This window comes from Drosophila hydei, unplaced genomic scaffold, assembly GCF_003285905.1.
Source record: "Drosophila hydei strain 15085-1641.00,03,60 unplaced genomic scaffold, DhydRS2 tig00000001-arrow-pilon, whole genome shotgun sequence".
Classification (NCBI taxonomy): domain Eukaryota; kingdom Metazoa; phylum Arthropoda; class Insecta; order Diptera; family Drosophilidae; genus Drosophila; species Drosophila hydei.
Window position 1 is genome coordinate 15762418 of NW_022045643.1, and position 20522 is coordinate 15782939.

General features: G+C 35.1%; 1 protein-coding gene across 9 annotated transcripts in view; it reads right to left on the reverse strand.

Moving 5' to 3' along the window:
- Nucleotides 1–3228: 3228 nt before the first annotated feature.
- Nucleotides 3229–20522, reverse strand: part of LOC111593541 (cAMP-dependent protein kinase catalytic subunit 3) — a 31182-nt gene continuing 13888 nt past the window's right edge. The window contains exons 1-9 of one of the 9 annotated variants that reach the window (XM_023306359.2): nt 19525–19538; nt 18838–18843; nt 15041–15598; nt 12389–12557; nt 7820–7929; nt 7522–7767; nt 7283–7464; nt 3831–3908; nt 3232–3686 (exon numbers count right to left, since the gene is read on the reverse strand). In XM_023306359.2, coding sequence (XP_023162127.1) covers nt 3561–3686; nt 3831–3908; nt 7283–7464; nt 7522–7767; nt 7820–7929; nt 12389–12557; nt 15041–15596 — 1467 coding nt within the window. In that variant the 5' untranslated portion in view covers nt 15597–15598; nt 18838–18843; nt 19525–19538 and the 3' untranslated portion in view covers nt 3232–3560. Of the gene's footprint in view, nt 3687–3830; nt 3909–7282; nt 7465–7521; nt 7768–7819; nt 7930–12388; nt 12558–15040; nt 15679–17262; nt 17329–17646; nt 18159–18232; nt 18605–18687; nt 18812–18837; nt 18844–19524; nt 19539–19964; nt 20009–20522 lie in introns of those variants that run through there. The other 8 variants (XM_023306356.2, XM_023306354.2, XM_023306361.2 and 5 more) reach the window with 8 other exon arrangements.

Genomic DNA, 20522 nt, shown 5'->3' on the forward strand with positions numbered 1-20522 from the left:
ATTACGTTTATTCAAATAGATAAGAATGCACACAATCGATGACACATGGTTAGGTTGACATGTTCTGGATTTCCCTCGAAGTTTGATTCTTTCGTAGGATGAGTAAGACGAGTTAACCGAACAAAAAGGGCATAAATAGGGCATTTCTGTGAAGGCGTTTGCATCTCTACCAAATCCATTAAGTAAAACAGAAGTTATTAAACAAATTTCTTGGAATTGCAAAAGCACATGTCAAGTTACGCCAAGCGCACGCATTTTTCCTATGCATGTGCAGACACACATTCAAATCCGTGTATTCTTTTCAATTCGAAGAATCGAATTATCAGCTGCTACTTAAGTTCAAACTTGCAACTCTTTGTACAAGCAGTGCAGTGATGGTATAGGCAGAGGTTGTGCTCGTTCCCCAAAAGTTCTATGTTCGAAACTAGGCGGAGAAAGTACGTTTTATTTGAAGTATGAAGTGGAGGTGTTAGTAGAGTTGATGCGGGTGGCGTTAGGCATCGGTGCCGTTATGTCGGTTTTTATGTGTTTTTTTTTAATACTCGATACAAACTACTGAAAATATTAAAAAATTTTCGCCTTTTAGTACATTTGTCAAAAATCTTGCAGTCGCGGCAAAATGTTTGATAAAACGTGGAATTGCAGTTTTTTCCTAAGAATGACCTAGGTTCAAATAGAGTTTTTGGATCAGGGTACTCCTGAATGGCTTTTACATTTTCAGGATTCGTTTTTGCGCCACGCCTTACAACGAAACCAATTGAGTTTTTCCCTTGAGATTATCATGTTGGCCCCGCATAGACTCCTTACAGCCCAGTCTTTTGCATTTTGAGAAAATATAATGACGTCATCAACGAAAACAGCGTGTTTTACCGATTTGTTCCATAGCTCTTTGGAAGATGCGATCCGCAACCCGACCGGCAATCGTCAAAGTTCATACTTTCCTCCATTAACGGAGAACGGAGTTTTCTTTCTGCTTTTTTGCAAGAAAGATTTGATTTGACTTTATGTCTGAAGTCGGTGACGAGACGATTCTTATTGTATTTGTCCTCGTCATATCCCTTTTGTTTGGATTGTTATAAGGGAATTTTAAAGGGCTTATTATGTTATTCCGGAGTAGGTCTTTGATTTCTCCTTTCACGAAATGGGTATAACTTTGAATAGATTAGTTTGTTCGACGGTGCGAATCGTGGCTAGAACAGCAGTATTGAAAGATAATGCCTCGTTAGAGGTTGAAAGCGCATTTTTCTATTAAAGATCATACTCTTGAGGTCGGTTTTAACCGAATTTGGGACGATTATGTCACCTACATTGGTGAAGTTGACGTCGACGCAGTAATGGTATTTTAGCATCTTGGATGCATTTTTATAGTCGATTGAGTTTCACATTAATTTTACATTAATATTGTAACATTAACATTAAAAGTTGCTCCAACATGCAGGTCGAAACTTATAATGCCGTCGAATGGGGTCAACAAGTTTAACAAATAGAAAGTAAATGGCTTACCAAAAGTGCTCAAACAACATTTCTGGCTGATTTTGTCAGAACCATGGGTGGAATTGACGGTGAATGGGGATTTTACCGTCATTACATCTCCTTTACGGATTTGATGCAATTTTTTGCTCCACCCGTGACAATAAAAAATTGTAGTCTTTTACCAGCCAACCGTCGTTCGATGAACGGTAAAAAATGTTACAGGCTATCATACAGAGACTCAAGTTCGTCGTTAATTCCAACACTTTGTACTTGTGCTATCTTATCGTACTTGGGGGGGATCCCTTTGCACAGTATTATTCACCCGCAGGCACCTCTGACTTGATACAATTTTGGATGAACTCTGCCTTTTTTTGGCTTGTTGCTGAGATAACGCAGCTCTTTAGGATGGCCTATGTATCTCTGGATAAAGCCAGTAAGACGGCAGATCTGCTACAGATTTGATGAGCAGGAAGATCTAGAGGCTAAGGACTAAGACCTCTGACAAATACGTAAAACGCATCTTCTCTAACCTCCTCGTTCAATGAGGCGGCCTTGTCTACGTCGTACGATGCTGCGACCTTGTTGGTGATCAGTGTAAGCTTTCGCTGGAGGCTATCATAGAACTCCATTAGCATTTCATTGTATTGCTTAACTCTCTCTAGGTCCTGTCTTAGGATCCATAGATGTGTTCCATCCGCATATGTGTCGTCTAATCTATCTATCATGGGTCAAAGGTCAACGGTATCTGATAAGACACCAATAGCAATTTCGTTTCTCAGTACCACTGCATGTACGATTGTTGTGCTGCATTTCTCCATGCAGATACTCATGATCACTATTGATCTCTGGGACAGTGTTCATGTGATATTCTTAGTGTTGTCAAGCTCTGAACTGGCTCAAGAACTCAAGAACTGGCTAGCAAATACTTGCGATGATTGTAATATATTAATCGGCACAAGACTTGAACTCGCTCCTTTGGAAACACAGAACAAATGTCACGCAAAAAAATACACACAAAAAAATAACCAAAAGCACATGTCAGCAGCGCCACGCGCACCCATTTTTCCTATACGTGTGCGCACATACATTCAAATTCGTGTATTCTTTTCTATTCGAAGAATCGAAATTGCGATTGAATTGTGCTGAATTATAAGCTGCTACTTAACTTCAAATTTGCAACTCTTCTTGCAAGCGGCGCAGTGGCTTTGTTGGTAGAGGCGGTGCTCGTCAGCGTTTAATCCCTGGGCTCAATCCTCGCGAAGATGAGGCATATTTTATTGTTTTATTTTTTTTTAATTTTGAAGTGGCGGTGTTGGTAGAGCTGATGCGCGTTGCGTAAAAATTGTGGATTCGAATCTTTGCGTGGTAATGTCAGTTTTTATTTATATTTTTTATAATACTCGATACAAGCTATGGAAAATATTAAAAAACGCAGATAGGACTGGGATCAGGGTATCTCCTAGTCGGGCACCCCGACTAGAGTTTTCTCACTTGTTTTTTTCTAATACGCGATACAAGATATTGAAAATATTAAAAAACACATAAGATTGGGAGAAATGTATCTCCTAGTCGGGCAACCTGACTAGAGTTTTATTATTTGTTGAATGTTATTATTAGAATCATAACTGCGATTTAATTTTGTTGTAGATTTATGACCTTTACAAGATAATGTATGCAGTCTTAGAAATGCAATTTAGTTTCCTGGCAGAACCGATTTCGTTTCATAAAATAAAATATTTTTCGGTAGTAAACAGCTGTTGATTGTGAATATGCGAGCTGAAATCATAAGAAAAACTTTTATTCCGATTTTTTAAGATTACACTTTATATGCTTCACTACCTACATATATAACATGTATATGTATAAATAAATACTATGCAAAATGTTTTAAAGAGCAGCTCGGTCTAGTTCGGGCCCTACCGATTAGAGCTTACTCTTTAAGTTATAAATTCGTGTATTAACTCTTCAATTTAATTACAGAAATCCTGACTTGAACTTAATAATAACATAAATTGATTTAGTTTTTGATAGTCATGCACACTTTAAGTATTTTCCTTTAATATTTTTCATTTTTGGGTTTGTTTTGTTTAGAAATCATTAAATAACTTTAAATCTTTTTGGTCTATTGCAATGGTGGGCTTCCAGTCCATTTCGGAATAATCATCAAAATTGGTTGTATCCCCATCATGATGTACATCAGGTAAAATTGGAGGCTGTAATTGACATGTTCTATTTTGATTAAAATTAACTTCTAAATGATATGTGAACTGCTATTATTGAGAATCAGTTCTGCAAATTAATATTTTTGCAGTCTATCAAAAAAAATTCGAATTATTTTAATGGTATGTATTACTTACCATAAGTTTTTTATTATATACATCATTCCAATTCAAGTTCTTAAACCAGCGATGCCTCTTAACGTCATCAGCACCATTCTATGGGTATTATGAAGTAAAATATTAAATTATTTTCCAAAAAAAACGTCAAAAATATGAAATATATATGATCTACGTTTTTAAATGTGCTGTTTTTATTTGCAATCTGTCTTATACTAGACAATAAACTAATTTGTTAACAATAATATTACGTAACCGGATGGCTTGGGCTCCAATGAGATCAATCCATATATTTACCTACTCTACATATTTATATATTTCTGTGGGGCAGGTCTAAAACATGAAATCTTTTGAGTCGCCTGTGGTTGCTTAAGTCATCCAGTAGTCTTAGTGCGTGAGCATTATCGTGGTTATGTAGTTTATTCATGTATCTGGTTGCATATAGTTGTATTTCTTCTTTTACAAGGGGCAGTTTAACTCAATCAACTCTAAACAAGTAAGAAAACTCTAGTCGGGGTGCCCGACTAGGAGATACCCTGATCCCAGTCCTATCTACGTTTTAAAATATTTTTCATAGGTTGTATGTAGCATTAAAAAAAGAAGAAAACCTAATATTACAATAGGACACCAGGACTCTGACTTACGCGCATCACCTCAGCTGACTATTCAAACACTATTCAATCGCAATTTCGATTCTTCCAATAGAAAAGACTTAACACATTCGAATGTATATGTGCAGATGTATTGAAGTATCTGACAGTTTAGTGAAAATGCAGACTCTTTCACATAGTGGTCTTCGCGGCTTTATAGCGACATACCATTTTATAATTTTATAAAAATTTCAGGTCTCAAGCTCTTAAATGTACTGAGATCAACACGTTCATATATACGGGCAGGCGGAAGGACGGTCAAACAGTCAAACACATGGGCATGGCTAAGTCAACGTATGTCGTCGACCTAATCACCTTTTATAGGCTCTTATAGTTTGGCACGCTACCTATGGGCGTGGATATATATTCTATATTTAATATATAATGGATATAGCCATTGGTTGTAACTAAGCTACCTTCAATATACAAGGATGTCAATGATATCAGGGACTGGAAAATACTAGATGATATTACTGGCAGTGACCATGAGTATATCTAATAAGCTTTGATGAATAATAGTCAACAAGCCTCCCAGCGTACCTCTCAACGACATCCCATAGATGGGATATAAATAAATTAGACAGCAATTGCTCAATGAAATATAAAACTAATGACGGTAGAATTCAAAAGTTATCGAAACAGTATGTAATACTTCAACGCCAAAAACTATCACAAGTATAAGGGCAGACGGAAAGGGTGGTGGGACCATGATATCACGGAAAAGGATAGGTATGCATTCAGTGCTGACGAAGACTAACAAGAACACGACGCTCTGGAAATGTTAACAGAAGATACACTGCCGGAGACCCTGCAATTAAAAGCAATAATACAGCCTACTTTTCTTCGAAGAATGTATAACGCATGCCTATAGAAAATTAATTTCCAGAAGCGGAGAAAGAATAGATACTTATCCTCATTAGCAAACGCGACACTAACAAATTATCGGCATATCGACCATTGTTGAAAAAGTTGCCAAAGCTCATAAAACCCAAGCTGTTTGCTGCAGTAGATTTAGCCACGGATAGCACGGCTTAGAGTAGAATCATAAGCTACCTAATCTACGAAAAATAATCTCCTATAAATAGATAGCATGGTAAAACGTCTTTTTTTGACACAATTGCTTTCAGGACATGGTTATTTTCGAAATGACCAATGACGGACCTGATAGCACCTTTATAGACAAAAACAAATTCATCAGTACTAAAATGCCATTTTTCAGTAGATTCCCATCACAATTATATAAGTTTTTCTCCATTGCTTTTTGATGCTTCGTCTAAAAGTACAAACAGCAAATACCTTAACGGCATTAAGTGGACTCAAACAGATTATATAAATTGTAAATTGTAAGTTATAGGCTCACCGGACGTTGGAAATATTTACCGTCAAATTAAAACAAGTAAAAACGTTGCAGGGTGAAGATAAGTATATATTATATAATCTGTATATTATTAGATGAACGCTACCTATTGGAAGCACTGTGTTATATTTTGAACATTTTTGTTGAATGTTACTTGAAATATTTTTTTCGATATTTCACGTTCCAACTATATTTCCTCATCCCATTGAAAATGGGAAATCAGGCTATAATGGTTTTGAACAAATTTATGTAACAGGCAGAAGGAGTCGTGACACACCAGAAAAAGTATATATATTTTTGATCAGGACAAGCCGAATAGATGAGCAGTCAGAGGTTTGTGCGCCCGTCCGTCTATTCGTATGTGTGAACGCGTCGATCTCAGCATCTACGACAACTAGACTTGAAATTTGTTGTAGATCAGGTTTGTTTCAAGTAATCGATAACTATTCCTGTTTTATTGTTATCGATTAAAAACATGATCGAAATATAGTTATTAAATAATCTCATACGGCTTAATAGCCAGAACCTGCAAATTTTATATTTATGTATATTTTTTACAATATTTATTTTTGTTATATATTGAATACCGGCTCCAAATTTCTCAAAATTCTTTAAATTTAAGCTTAACATTCAGATGCTGGGATCGACGGGCAGACGGAATATATATATACTTTATTGGGTCTGCCACGCATCCTCCCGCCTATTTACACAAAAATTATATTTCCCATTTTCAATGGGATCAGGGTATGAACACAGATACCACTAACATATCTAACTGTAAATAAAGTAAATCCTGTAAACTGCAGTTTACGCATCGGCTGCGCTAATGGGATCTAATATGACCTTTATGGTTGAATAACTATTGTTCTAGTTGGATTTAATGGCATTTTGGGAATTTAGCGAAACCTCTGTAATCATTACATTACGAAACCAAGGCTCAAACCAATATTGCCTACGCATCGCGGATCAAGTGTACACACATCGCTTCATAATTTCATAATTAAAAAAAAAAAACTATCAAAAATAACATCCGTTCGGTGCCCGGGATCGAACCCAGCGATTGCCGGCAGCAAGCGCTTCCTCTCCCAACATACCTTAAGTGACAGTTTACAATTCCACAGTAAAACGACGCGTTCACACATACGGAGAGACAGACGGACAGGGTTGAATTGACTCGGCTTGTCGTCCAGGAAGAATGAGGCGTGGCAGACCCCATAAACTATATATATTTTTAATGGAAGAATTTTTAATCATATATATAGTTTATGGGGTCTGCCACGCCTCATTCTTCCTGTTACATACATTTGCACAAAACTCCTTTCCCATTTTCAATGAGAACAGGGTATAAAAATATGTATTCAAATTTAATTATATATATATATATATATATATAGAACTTTAGCTGATGCTTTATTACCAAGCCCGTCTGTAGAAGTTAAATGCTCATAAAATGATTTTACCCTTACCTTCATATTACCCAGTCTCTTTGTTCTATCATTCACCAATAATTTTTTTATTAAGTCTTTTGCAATGGGATCCATATGGCGTTCCCATTCAATTTTACCGCTTAATATCTTTTCATAGATGCCGAATGGCTGCTCATCATAAAATGGCGGATAGCCTACAAGCATTTCATAAATTAATACACCTATAGGCAGATTAATAAGATTATAATACTGTGAAATCTGTGTTAAATGCAACGTACCCAACGCCCACCAATCGACTGCCTTGTTGTGGCCTTTAGATTGTATTATTTCTGGTGCTATATATTCGGGCGTACCGCATAATGTCCATGTCCGATCACGGAGCTTCTTAGCAAAACCAAAGTCAGTTATCTTTATATGACCATCTCTATTTATTAACAAGTTTTCTGGTTTCAAGTCCCGATAGATAATTTGCAGTGAGTGTAGATAATCAAGAGCGCTCACAATTTCTGCTGCATAAAAGTTTGCTGGAAAGAAAAATTAATAGTTTTTGGGACTTTGAGAAATAATTATTCTTACAGGTTTGACTAGAAAACTTCCCCGCATTGCGCAGATATGTGAACAGCTCGCCCCCACAAACATAATCAAAGATCATGTATAAGTTGGACTCATCTTTAGTGGACCATTCTCTGTAAAGTTAAAGATTAGATTAGATTAGTCTGTCATATTGAAATAACCGCAAATGCGATCAAATTGTATTTGAGTTGGCAGCCGCTACTTTAGTTTATATTTACTGAATACCGTTCGAAAAGTGGCGGTGTTAGGAAGGGAAAGTCAGTCTTGCTGTCTGTCCAACTGTACATATGAACGCAAAACTAAAGCTAGCAAGCAAAAAATTTGGAGTAAGTACTTGTTGATAGTCTCGGAATTTATATACTAATATATATATATATATATACTATACCTCTATACATATATACTCGGAATACATATATTATACCCCATCTGGTAAACCCTTCAGATTTTGCCGATACGCCTACGAGGGGCGTGACATATCGAGATAAACTAAATATGCTATATGAGAAACGCAATTTGTTAAAGTACTAAATACTTACAATTTTAAACATATTCGCGTTGACAACCGCAGATTATATAGAGTATGCTTATGGTATGTGGCAAATCGGGTAAACCTGTATATCTCATAGTTTAAAGTTACAGTTATCTGTAAGATTCTATACAAATGAAAAATTAATTTTCCTCGCCAATAAGGGGCGGGAAAGTCTGATCTTTCCCTATATTTATACAAATTCTGCTAGGGACTTAACATTTTGGGTACATACTCGCTGTGTATAGAGCCCACATCTAAAATATATAGATTATTTATAAATGCTCATAGAAGCGTGATAAGCCGCAAAATTCTATATCTTCTTAAGTTTTAGAGCTCGATACTTTGACCCCCTATATAGATGTACAAAAAAATAATGGCATGTTGGAAATAAACCTGTCATTTCCAGAGTTTTGGAGCCTTAACGAAAACTCCTTCTAAGGGACGGCACAACGGATAAGATTGATATTTCGTGCGTAAGGCTCAGTAAGATTCTTTACTCAACATTCTTTACTCAGCATTGGTCATGAGTCGATCCTTAGCTTACCACTCTTACACAGATGGAACCAAAAAAGCATCAATACTATCCGAGGGTTGCAAGAAATGAGAAAAGTCGCTGTGGGATCACCCAAGACATGGTGCGCTATAGGACTCGGACTCAGTTTTTTGTTCGGTTCACTCATCTTACTCATCTAACGACTTAGAAAGAAGACAACTTCGTAGTAGTGGGGAGTAGTTAAAGAGTGCCTTTCGCGCAGAGCAATGACACTTTATTGACAACCTAAAAATGGGTCAGCGAATGCGCGCATTGTGCTGACACATCAGAATTTAGGTGGTCAGCGCCATGATAGCAACGGTCGGCGTCGGCAACATGATACCTTTCCTGTGTTGAAAGAGCAGCGTTATCGCTTGTGTGTTCTATTCTCTGTCGTTGTGGCTTCTAGATTTAAATTCAGTCTTGTACAAACCAATTAATGAGTGACAATAAAGCTACATGCACTCCGGCAACTAGCCGTTAAAGTTCATTTCATTTCATTATTGACATTATGTGGCTGAGCCACAAAGCCAATAAGTGAAAGAGGGCGAAACCAGGCCCTCACCAGAGTCTACATAAGAAGATCACTTCTATCACAACCCTGAGCACAAGCTAACGTCGCTGGTTAATAGTTTAACATCGCGGGAATACGCTTTTATACTATTTTATCGTACATCGCATACCGCGAGAAGAAACTTAAAAATAAATGATAGATAGATTAGACGACACATATGCGGATGGAACACATCTACGGATCCTAAGACAGGACCTAGAGAGAGTTAAGCAATACAATGAAATGCTAATGGAGTTCTATGATAGCCTCCAGCGAAAGCTTACACTGATCACCAACAAGGTCGCAGCATCGTACGACGTAGACAAGGCCGCCTCATTGAACGAGGAGGTTAGAGAAGATGCGTTTTACGTATTTGTCAGAGGTCTTAGTCCTTAGCCTCTAGATCTTCCTGCTCATCAAATCTGTAGCAGATCTGCCGTCTTACTGGCTTTATCCAGAGATACATAGGCCATCCTAAAGAGCTGCGTTATCTCAGCAACAAGCCAAAAAAAGGCAGAGTTCATCCAAAATTGTATCAAGTCAGAGGTGCCTGCGGATAATACTGTGCAAAGGGATCCCCCCCAAGTACGATAAGATAGCACAAGTACAAAGTGTTGGAATTAACGACGAACTTGAGTCTCTGTATGATAGCCTGTTACATTTTTTACCGTTCAGAGATGTAATAACGGTAGAATCCCCATTCACCGTCAATTCCACCCATGGTTCCGACAAAATCATCCAGAAATGTGGTTTAAACATTTTTGGTAAGCCATTTACTTTCTATTTGTTAAACTTGTTGACCCCATTCCACTTCATAATTCAAATATATTAAGAGAACAAAGAAAACGTACTTTCTCCGCCTAGTTTCGAACCTAGAACTTTTGGGGAACGAGCACAACCTCTGCCTATACCATCACTGCACTGCTTGTACAAAGAGTTGCAAGTTTGAACTTAAGATTCTTCGAATTGAAAAGAATACACGGATTTGAATGTGTGTCTGCACATGCATAGGAAAAATGCGTGCGCTTGGCGTAACTTGACATGTGCTTTTGCAATTCCAAGAAATTTGTTTAATAACTTCTGTTTTACTTAATGGATTTGGTAGAGATGCAAACGCCTGCACAGAAATGCCCTATTTCCAACTGAAGTTAAATTTTATGAATTTGGGGAAATTTGGAGCCGGTATCCAAAATATAACAAAAATCAAAATTTTAGAAAATATACACAAACATAATTAAACAATTTAATAACTGCATTTTGATTAGGTTTTTAATCGATAACTATAAATGGGGATAGATTCGAATATTTGAAACTAACTTGATATGCGCGTGCTGAAAACCAAAAAAATGGCAGATCTTATAGATGCCAATTCTCTAGCTCCTTATCACCAAAGACATGGAGCGCTATAGAACTTGGGCTAAGCTTTTTGTTCGGTTCACTCGTCTTACTCATCCTACGAAAGAAGCAAACTTCGAGGGAAATCCAGAACATGTCAACCTAACCATGTGTCAGCGATTGCGCGCATTATGCTGACACAGAGGAATATGTGAGCCTCATGATCGCAACGCTCAGCGTCGGTAACATGATCCCTTGCCTGTGTTAAGTTCAGTCTTTTACGAACCACCTGTTGAGTAACAGTATCTTTATTGCAATCCGGTAAATTACCGTTAAACTTATTTCAATATTGACATCAAATTGCTAAGGCACAAGGCCAATAAGTGAAAAAGAGCGAAGTCAAGCCCCACCAAAATCTTCATAAGAATATCAAGAATTCTATCATAATCCGGACTACGAGCTTACGCCGCAAGACAACAGCATAATTTATACATGTACATGTTCTTGTGATCTTTGTACTGCACTTTTTATTCCTTTTGGGTGCGTTTCCTTATTTTTTTGTGAGAGTTGGACATTGGGCTCTTTTGATATATATATGTACATATATGATTTTGCCACCACGCGCAGTTTTCAATCAGTTTTGTAGCGCTTGTTTGACCGTTTTTTTTCCTACCATTTATTTTTATTATATATTTTAAAATTTTTTATATAGCAAGTGTTATTTTTATTTAATATTCGCACATCAAGTTTGTTTCAAATAATTGATGACTATTCCTATTTTAATGTTGTCTTTTAAAAACTATATTGAAAATCAGTTAATAAACAAAATATTATACATTTCTGGAGCTAGCGGCTCCAAATTGCATGTAGGTGTACATGTATCTTAAAAAAGTCTTAATTATATTTTTTACACCGTCTATAAATTTCTACGAATCCTTTTAATTGAAGTAATATGTGAAGAGTTTTAATTCTTATAAATTTTGACAAATATTTTAATCGAATATGTAGACATGCGGAAAATTTCATTTAAATCCTTTAAGAAAAAAAGATGTTATTAAACAAGAGGATAGGCCAGTTAGCACGAGTCAAAAGCACAAAGCACAAAGACATTCATTCAATATGTGTATTCCTATCTATTTGAACAATCGCAATTACGCAATTTACCTCGTAGTTACATGTTCAACGGTTCGAGCTCTTGTGTACTAATGTAAACGCTAGACACAATCTATGGATAATTTTAAAAAAGCACATTGGACGAGGTTCAGTGTATCTCCCAATTAGGCCTTTCGTATTTGCTTGACATTAAGTTGCGTTAGTGGAGACACGTTCTACAGATTGGCCAAAAAATTATATGTCCACGCCCACTGGAAGCGCGGAAAATTGGGACAACCGTATATTCTAAAATTTAACTCACTATATAACACAATATAACTATACTTGTCCCAGAACTATTCCGAACTATGGCATCAAAATTACCCAAAAGTATATGTCGGGGTGTTAACTAATTGATCGCCTTCCATTAGAATTTAAGACGTTGCAGTTGGCCCAATAACGAATTCCCGGGTTGCTGGGTCTGACAATGACATGATATCCCACCGATACTATGTATATAATACTTACAAAGATATAGTAAATGGGTGACGTATTTCTCGCAATATATTTCGCTCGTTCTTCACGTGTTCAATTTGTTTAAGTCGTATGACTTCTGTCATTGCTAAAATTTTCATTGCACAATATTTGTTGGAAACCTTATCGCGACAGAGACACACACGTCCAAATGTACCGGTGCCTGAAATAAAAATATAAATTATGAATTGGAAAGAGTAATAATCAGTGACTTTATGTATGTACGCATGTACATAAAGTAATAACTATTTCTAACTAAAACTGAATTTGCTGGCTTATACCCTGAACTTCTGTGTGATATACAAGTAAGAAAGCTCTAGTAGGGGTATCTGACTTAGAGAGACCTAAAATTATATGGCTATATATTTTGAAACTTCAGTTGACTTGACGGACATGTCTAGATCGACTTCGCTCGTCATTCTGATGATCGTCCTGTTATAAACATTTTCACAAAACCATGATACTCTCAGTTTCCATTTCCATTGATTTCTTGAATTTTATGTGAATTTAATTTTAAAAACTACAAACCATGTGCATAACCATGTTATATTAATGTGCATTTGCTACGTGCCAATGTGAACGCGTCGGTGACCCTTGACCACGACGGCTTATTTTTTTTACGTTTTTTAATTTAATTTACCAATAATAGATACAAGCTATGGAGAATATTTAAAAACATAGATCGTTCGGACTTCCGACTAGAAAATTCTTACTTGCTTTTTTTTTATAACCTGATTCCATTGAAAATGGGAAATGAGAATTATAATGATTTTGATAAATGTATGTAGCACACAGAAAAAGACGTGGCAGACATGAAATTTTTTTCAAAAAATCAATAACTTAGTTTTATTGTTTTGAATTATAAACATTTCAATTATATGTCGAAAGGAGTGAGTCTCAGGTTTGGACTGAAAATATAAATAAAATTTTTGACTTAAGATGCAAAATGTACAGCCTTTATCAACTTAATAAAAATTTTTAATATACAAAAAATTATAATTATAATCAATTATAATCATAATCAATTATAATCAAATTATTGTCTTGATAGAATTTAAATTTTTATGGCTATTAAACAAACCAATTTTTTTCTCTTTCTCTTTAAATTCATTTTAAAATATTGAGACAATCATGTTGTCTTTATATATGCCAAACCAAATGGACGATTTTTAAATTTTAAACTCAACATGATGATTCTGCTTTCCAAGATAATTAATGCCTTGCGCTATAATCTTAATGGACCATTGATACAGTACAGAAATACTTTTATTTCGTCGAAAAATATGACATTTTCCCAATATTCTGCCAGCTGACAAATCATGATCACAGCAAAATTAAAGCTATTTTCTACATTTACCAATGAAAACAGCGTTTTCTTTAGTGCAACACTTGAAGAGTATCTATGCCGTATGATGACCTGGCGGACTGCTTCATGTGACACATTTAGTTACAGTCTTCTTTAAAGTCCTTGGCAAATGTCCGTACTGATCTTTTCGGACTTTGGTCAATCCTTCCTCTACTCCGGTCGACGTCGGGATAAAATTGATTATTTTAAAAATATAAAGTGACGTTATTGGTAGAGGTGAGGTTGGTTCGAGTCCTGGTGTCTTAATGTCGGGGTTTCTTCTATTTATACCCTGATCCCATTAAAAATGGGAAAACAGAATATAATGGTTTTATGGCATAAAGTATATATATATTCTTGATCAGGACGATAAGCCCAGTCGATTAAGCCCTGTAGGCCCTGTATAGCACGCGCAAATTAAGATTGTTGTATATATTCGATAACTATTCTCGTTTTATTGTTATCGAATAAAAACATGATCGAAATGCTTTTAATAAATTATATCTCGTACGTATTAAGACCTAGAGCTTCGAAACTATTTTTTGTTTTATGTATATTTTAAACAATTTTGGTTTTTGTTGGATTTTGGATACCGACTCTAAATTTTCCCAAATTCTTAAAATTTAAGTTCAGTGGGAAATAGGGCCATTATGTGAAGGCGTCTCTACCAAGCCAATAGAATATGTAGATCATACGCAGAAAATTTCATTATAATCTGTTAAGTAAAACGGAAGTTTTTAAACAAAACGCTTGGCCAATTGGCCATGGCAGCAGCAGCAGCCTTCAAATGCGTGTATTCTTTTCTATTCGAAGAATCGGAATTGCGATTGAACTGTGCTTGAATTATCAGCTGCTACTTAAGATAAAATTTGAGACTCCTTTTGCAAGCAGTACGGTGTTGGTAGAGGCGACGCTAGTAAACGGTTAGTCCTTGGGTTCCAACTTGGCGGCGATGGGACATTTTTAATTGTTTTATTTTTTAATTGTGAAGTGACGGTGTTGGTAGAGTTGATGCGTAGAAATTGTGGGTTCGAATTGTGGTGTCGAATTTTCGACTTTTATAGGTTTTTTTTTTTTTTTGAATACTCGATACTACAATACGATAATACAAACTGCGGGAAATATTAAAAAACGCAGATCAGCGCTAGACTAGAGCTTTCTTACTTGTTTAAATCTGTATTTTCCACATTTTCTGAACTAAGTCACTGAAGACGCTATCTTCAGATTGATTATAAAATTATAAAAAACGTATGTTATATCATGTAAATGTTGATGGTTGTGAAAAAGAATACATTACTCACCAACGGTTTTGATAATCTGAAAATGATCAAGATGATATTTACGCCCACCCTTTTCCGTTAGATTGCTACTACTCTCTCCGGATTCATTGTCAGTTTCCTCGTCATCTGTATCATTTCCGTCATCTTGTTCGCTCCTATCGGAGTCCTCAGTATTAGTGATGTCATCTGCATCATGACTTTCGTCCTTTTCACCATCTACGGTTTCATTATTCATGGATGTTGTTGTGACGCTGCTGATACTATGACTGTTGGCACTGACATGTGTGTTTTCCACCTGTTGCGCCTTTTCATCTTCGCTTTTCTCACTGTAATCAGATTCTACGGGATCTGAAGATTCACTAGAGTTCACACTAAGATCACCGCTCACGTCGCTGCCAGTTGTTCGTCCCAATTTAAATGTAAATGTTGCCTCTGTGTTTGTGTTATTTGTTGAAGTTCTTGTTGTTGGAATTTGTTTCTTGTTATGTAGCGCTGTCAATTTTATCATGTGTGTTTCGGTTCCTGCTATCAGTTTTGACGAGGAACCGTTTTTCGATGGTGGAAAATTTTTGCTCATACCTGTGAACGGTGTACAAAGTCGCGCAGAAGTTGTAGTCGACATAAAACATAAAAACAATCCTTTCTTTTAACGATTTATTCTATAACGAAACAAATTTAAGCTAATGTATATCTAATTAAATATAAGTATATAGATAAACCTGGCATTAGTATTTAGACAATGAAGTCTAAAGTATTCACAAATTTCTGTTTACTTTTGGATTTTTTTGAACACATGCAATTGTTAGCTTTTGTTGCAACAATTCGAACTATTTGAAAATGTATTAAAAAGAGTGAAAATTGAAAATAGCAAATTTAGCATCATTCCTTAATATGGTATACAAGAGGCACAAACATGTCGTTTACAAATTTTAGAAAATTTGAAGACGTTTTAAAATCTGTTTGTTAAAGAATATTATTGATCAGAACGACAAGCCGAGTCGATTGAGCCCTGTCCGTCTGTCTGCCCGTCTGTCCGTATGTGTGAACGCTTCGATCTCAGCATCTAAAAGATCTGACATTTTTTTGGTTTTCAGCACCCGCATATCAAGTTTGTTTCAGATATTCGAAAACTATTCCCGTTTTATTGTTATCGAATAAAAATATGATATAAATGCAGTTATTTAATTAAATCTCGTACGGCTTAAGAGCTAGAGCCTTCAAACTTTTAAGTATATTTTATGCAATTTTGATTTTTGTTGGATTTTGGATACCTGCTCCATATTCTCCCAAATTCTTTATATTTAAGAAATAGGGGAATAGGGACATTATGTGAAGGGATTGCATCTCTACCAAGCCAATAGAATATATAGATCATATGCTGAAAATTTCATTAAAAGCCATTTAGTAGAACAGAAGTTATTAAACAAAACGTTTGGCCAATTTGCTAAAACACACGTCAAACAGCGCCAAGCGCACGCATTTTTCCTATATGTGCACAAATGCATTCCTTTCAATTCGAAGAATCCCTGATTTTTATTTTTTTTGATAAGGAGTGACGGTATTGGTAGAGTTGATGTGCGTTGATAGAAATTGCGGGTTCGAATCTTTGTGACGTAGTGTCGATTTTTATTGGTTTTTTTAATACTCGATACAAACTATTGAAAATATTAAAAAAACGCAAATAGGACTGGAATCAGGGTATCTCCTAGCGGGCACCCCGACTAAAGCTTTCTTAATTGTTTGGATCTTTTTTTTAACGTGAGTTTGTATTCCAAATTTCAAGTCATTTATATTATAACTAATAGAATTGATATGTCAATAGGTATATTTTCTGATTTGTCAGTATATATTTTCAAAATTCCCAGTCTTACGGACGGATGAACAAACTTATTCTCCATTTCGATCCGTAATGGCGGTTATGTCTTAAAAACTTATTATTTACAACTAAGGACATGTATTAATTATTCATAATTTATTATTAATTTTAATAAATTGTGAACACCATTAAATTATGTTTTTAATATTACGGTTGTTTTACGATTTTGTAGACGATCCTATAACTGACTTATTTTTATCCATACAGAATTGGAAATTATTTGATCACTTTTCTAAAACTTCGAAATAAGATTAATTCTTAACAGATGACAATGAATAAAGTCAGTGTCTAAGCAATTTTACAAAAGTTCTATATATAATCGATACAATAAAAGTTAATAAATATACTTCAGTTTTCTAATACTTGCGATTTATATGCTGCGTTTTTTTTACCAATCCGTCAGCACAAGCAGTTTCAGATATGTACATATGCATGAAAGATACACAAAAAACGTACATGTATGTATATCTATAGATGAAAATCCATATACATACATATATGCTTATACGCAAATATAAGCCAGTTTGGAAAGTTTCTCTTAGTCATGCGCTTTCCATACATTCTTGTTACACATGGAAATATTGAACATTAACCACATCTACACGCATGCAATCATTATCGAACACATGCTCGTCCGATTAAGTGCGAACTAGTGCTGCAAATGTAATACTCTGTAGGAAAGTAAAATTAACACAGAAATTAATATACTTAGAGACACTAAACAAAAAAATCACAAATTTTAAATTTTCACCTAACTGACATTGTGTTAGTAATAAAGTATAGCGTAGCGAGAGATAGTGACTATTATTTGTTTTGGTTTTCTCAACGATCAGATTTATTTTTGCTATAAGTCGTCTCTCGGTATGGCGTATAGCTGACGGTACAGTTCAGAATTTTCTATACGTTGCGCTGGAACAAAATTTCAACGGTTGCGAAATGATTAAAAATAAATATGTTACTTTAGCGCGCACGATTTTGCTTTTGCATTTTTATTTTGTCTGGCAATTTTCTTTGCCCACGAACAAAAATAAACACGCGTTGTTTGGCTGACTGAGATACGTATGTAGGTGTTGGTTTACGAATATGTGTTTATAGGTATATGATTAATACCACTTAAAACTAACATTACAAGGTTCTTTTGAATTTTATTAATTTTTCGGTCACTTTTCACGTCTCTTTGCTGTGTACTTTTTTCCCATCCCGACGACAACATCAACAACTAAATATAATACTAAATTCCACGCATTGAGTCGTGCTTTCATGATAGTCGATGCAATTGCGATTGCAATTATAAAATGAAAATGATCAATTTTGTTTTATTTATTATTTATTTTTACCAATGTAATTTGTGTATCAATCTTATAAATATTGGAAAACAAAAGAGATTTAACCATCCGCTTCCACGATTTCCAAGAGACTGTAAAATAAAATTCCCAAATTGGCCGCTAACAGCCAACGTCGTCGTCGGTTGCGGAGACTGGCGTGGATGGCGAGGATGATGATGAGTTTAACTGAGGTGGTGCCTAAGATGCTGAAAGCTGGTATTTGCTCTTGGCCATGTGCGGCAACATGAATCTATTCGCGGGAGCAAGTTTTTCTTACTATCTGCCGCATGTCATTGTGTCTCTTTCTGTTGTGCAACAAGTTACTCTCTGGTTGGTTCATATGCGGTGTATAAAGTAAGGAGCACTTTCTTTCATGCATTACAACTACAAGAATTTTAATTTCAATAAATGGGAAATAATAAAATCAAATAAGATCATTGGACCCCACTACTAATCATAAAACTCACGGATGGGTACACACTTTTTCAACGCATAAAAATTGATCACTAGGTCCCATCAACTTCGTATTTTCTCGGGTCCCCTACTTTTAGGTTCGTTTAAGAATCCGAAATGGTCGATTCTCACATAAAGTCCAACTAAACTCATTTTTTACTTACGGTTCTCTGCTCTCTCAAATATAAATGTAAATGTATATATAAATATATATAATAGATATATATATATATATATATATATATATATATATATATTTATATTTATATGTATGCACAGGCAACAGTACACAAATTTTTTCAACAAGTCGCATTTTACTCGTCTGAAAGAAAAGTACACAGAAATCATGAACGAGTTTGTCATTATCATGAAAATTCTTATCGTTATTATTATTTGTGGAAATGGTAGGAAGGCGTTGATGAGCATCAATATAAATTTATTCTACAAGCTTTCACACACACTTATACCTTGTATTATCCAATAGATGAGCATTTATGTGCGTGTGTGCGATATTCCCGATATTCTAAAATAATTTGAACTGGGTCGGTCTCGTGGACTGCACACATAATAATATACATACATACATATATAAATTTTATGGGTGTTTGTAGGTTTGTCGCGAAAAAGTATATTTTATGCTCATCAACGCTCTCGTCCCCTTCCCACAAATAATAATGAAAATGTGCAGATTTTTTATTAACATGGCGAATTCTTTCTTAAATTTTCTTTACTTTTCTTTCAAAAGGGTAATATGGAAACTCTTGGTAAACAAATTTCAATTTTCGTGCACTACTGCTTGTGCATATATACATACATACATGTGTATATTTGCGAGCGGAAGGTAAGAATACAAATTGAGCTTATCGAGAAAATTTCGGTTAAGCGTTTCAATTGTACTGATGTTGACATACAATTTTTGTTGATCGAACCTAAAAGTACGCGACCCGAGGGAATACGAATTTTTGTTGGTATAACCACTGTTAAATTACTGTACGATACACGAGGAGCAGTTCAGTTAATTGTAATGTTAACTAACAGTTCAATTGTGACGCCACGGCACTAGAACAGCACAGAAAATGAAAGTAAAGTATTTTATTACGAATTCTAATAGCAATAAAATGTTAGAAAGAATTGTTAATAGGTGCATATAATTGAGTTATTGTCATGAGTAATGCTTATTTCAATCAATCCATCTAATAACATACATAGAATACATGTAAAAGGTACATCCATACATCTGTTGCTTATAGCGGTAGTTGTAGCATTAATAAAAAAAATACAAGATAATTACGTATGATAATCGGTAAAAGTCGTAAAACAAGGAAATTTAAATCTATAGATTATCGGCAATACTGACTGGTTTAACAGCATAATACACTATATATTGGGTAACAGTGTCAAATGAGTATTTTTGCAAATGTAGAGATGAGTAAATCATCGATTTGCCTTTCCATATCGCATTCTGATACATATCGTATATTGATATTATGTTAGATATGTGCGTCGATAATATAATTATATATTAAAAATATGAATTAACGAAATAAATTCTAATCGAAAAGTATGAGAACAATTATGATAAGTTCAAAATTTCTGCAGCAAGCATTTCAATTGAATATGTATTGTCGGTTGTTCCATCCAATTGCCTCCAATGTTCTACGCATTAACCGATATACATATATTTCATCAAAATTAAGAAAGTTTAAAATCTATTCTAAACATATCAGCCCTGAAAGTTATTCGGTCTTAATAGACGATTGAAAGAAACATTGTGCAAAGCTTGCAAAGTTCGGAGGCTTACATTAACAATATATGGTTGGAATTTAAATTTAACTTTACTCAAATTTCG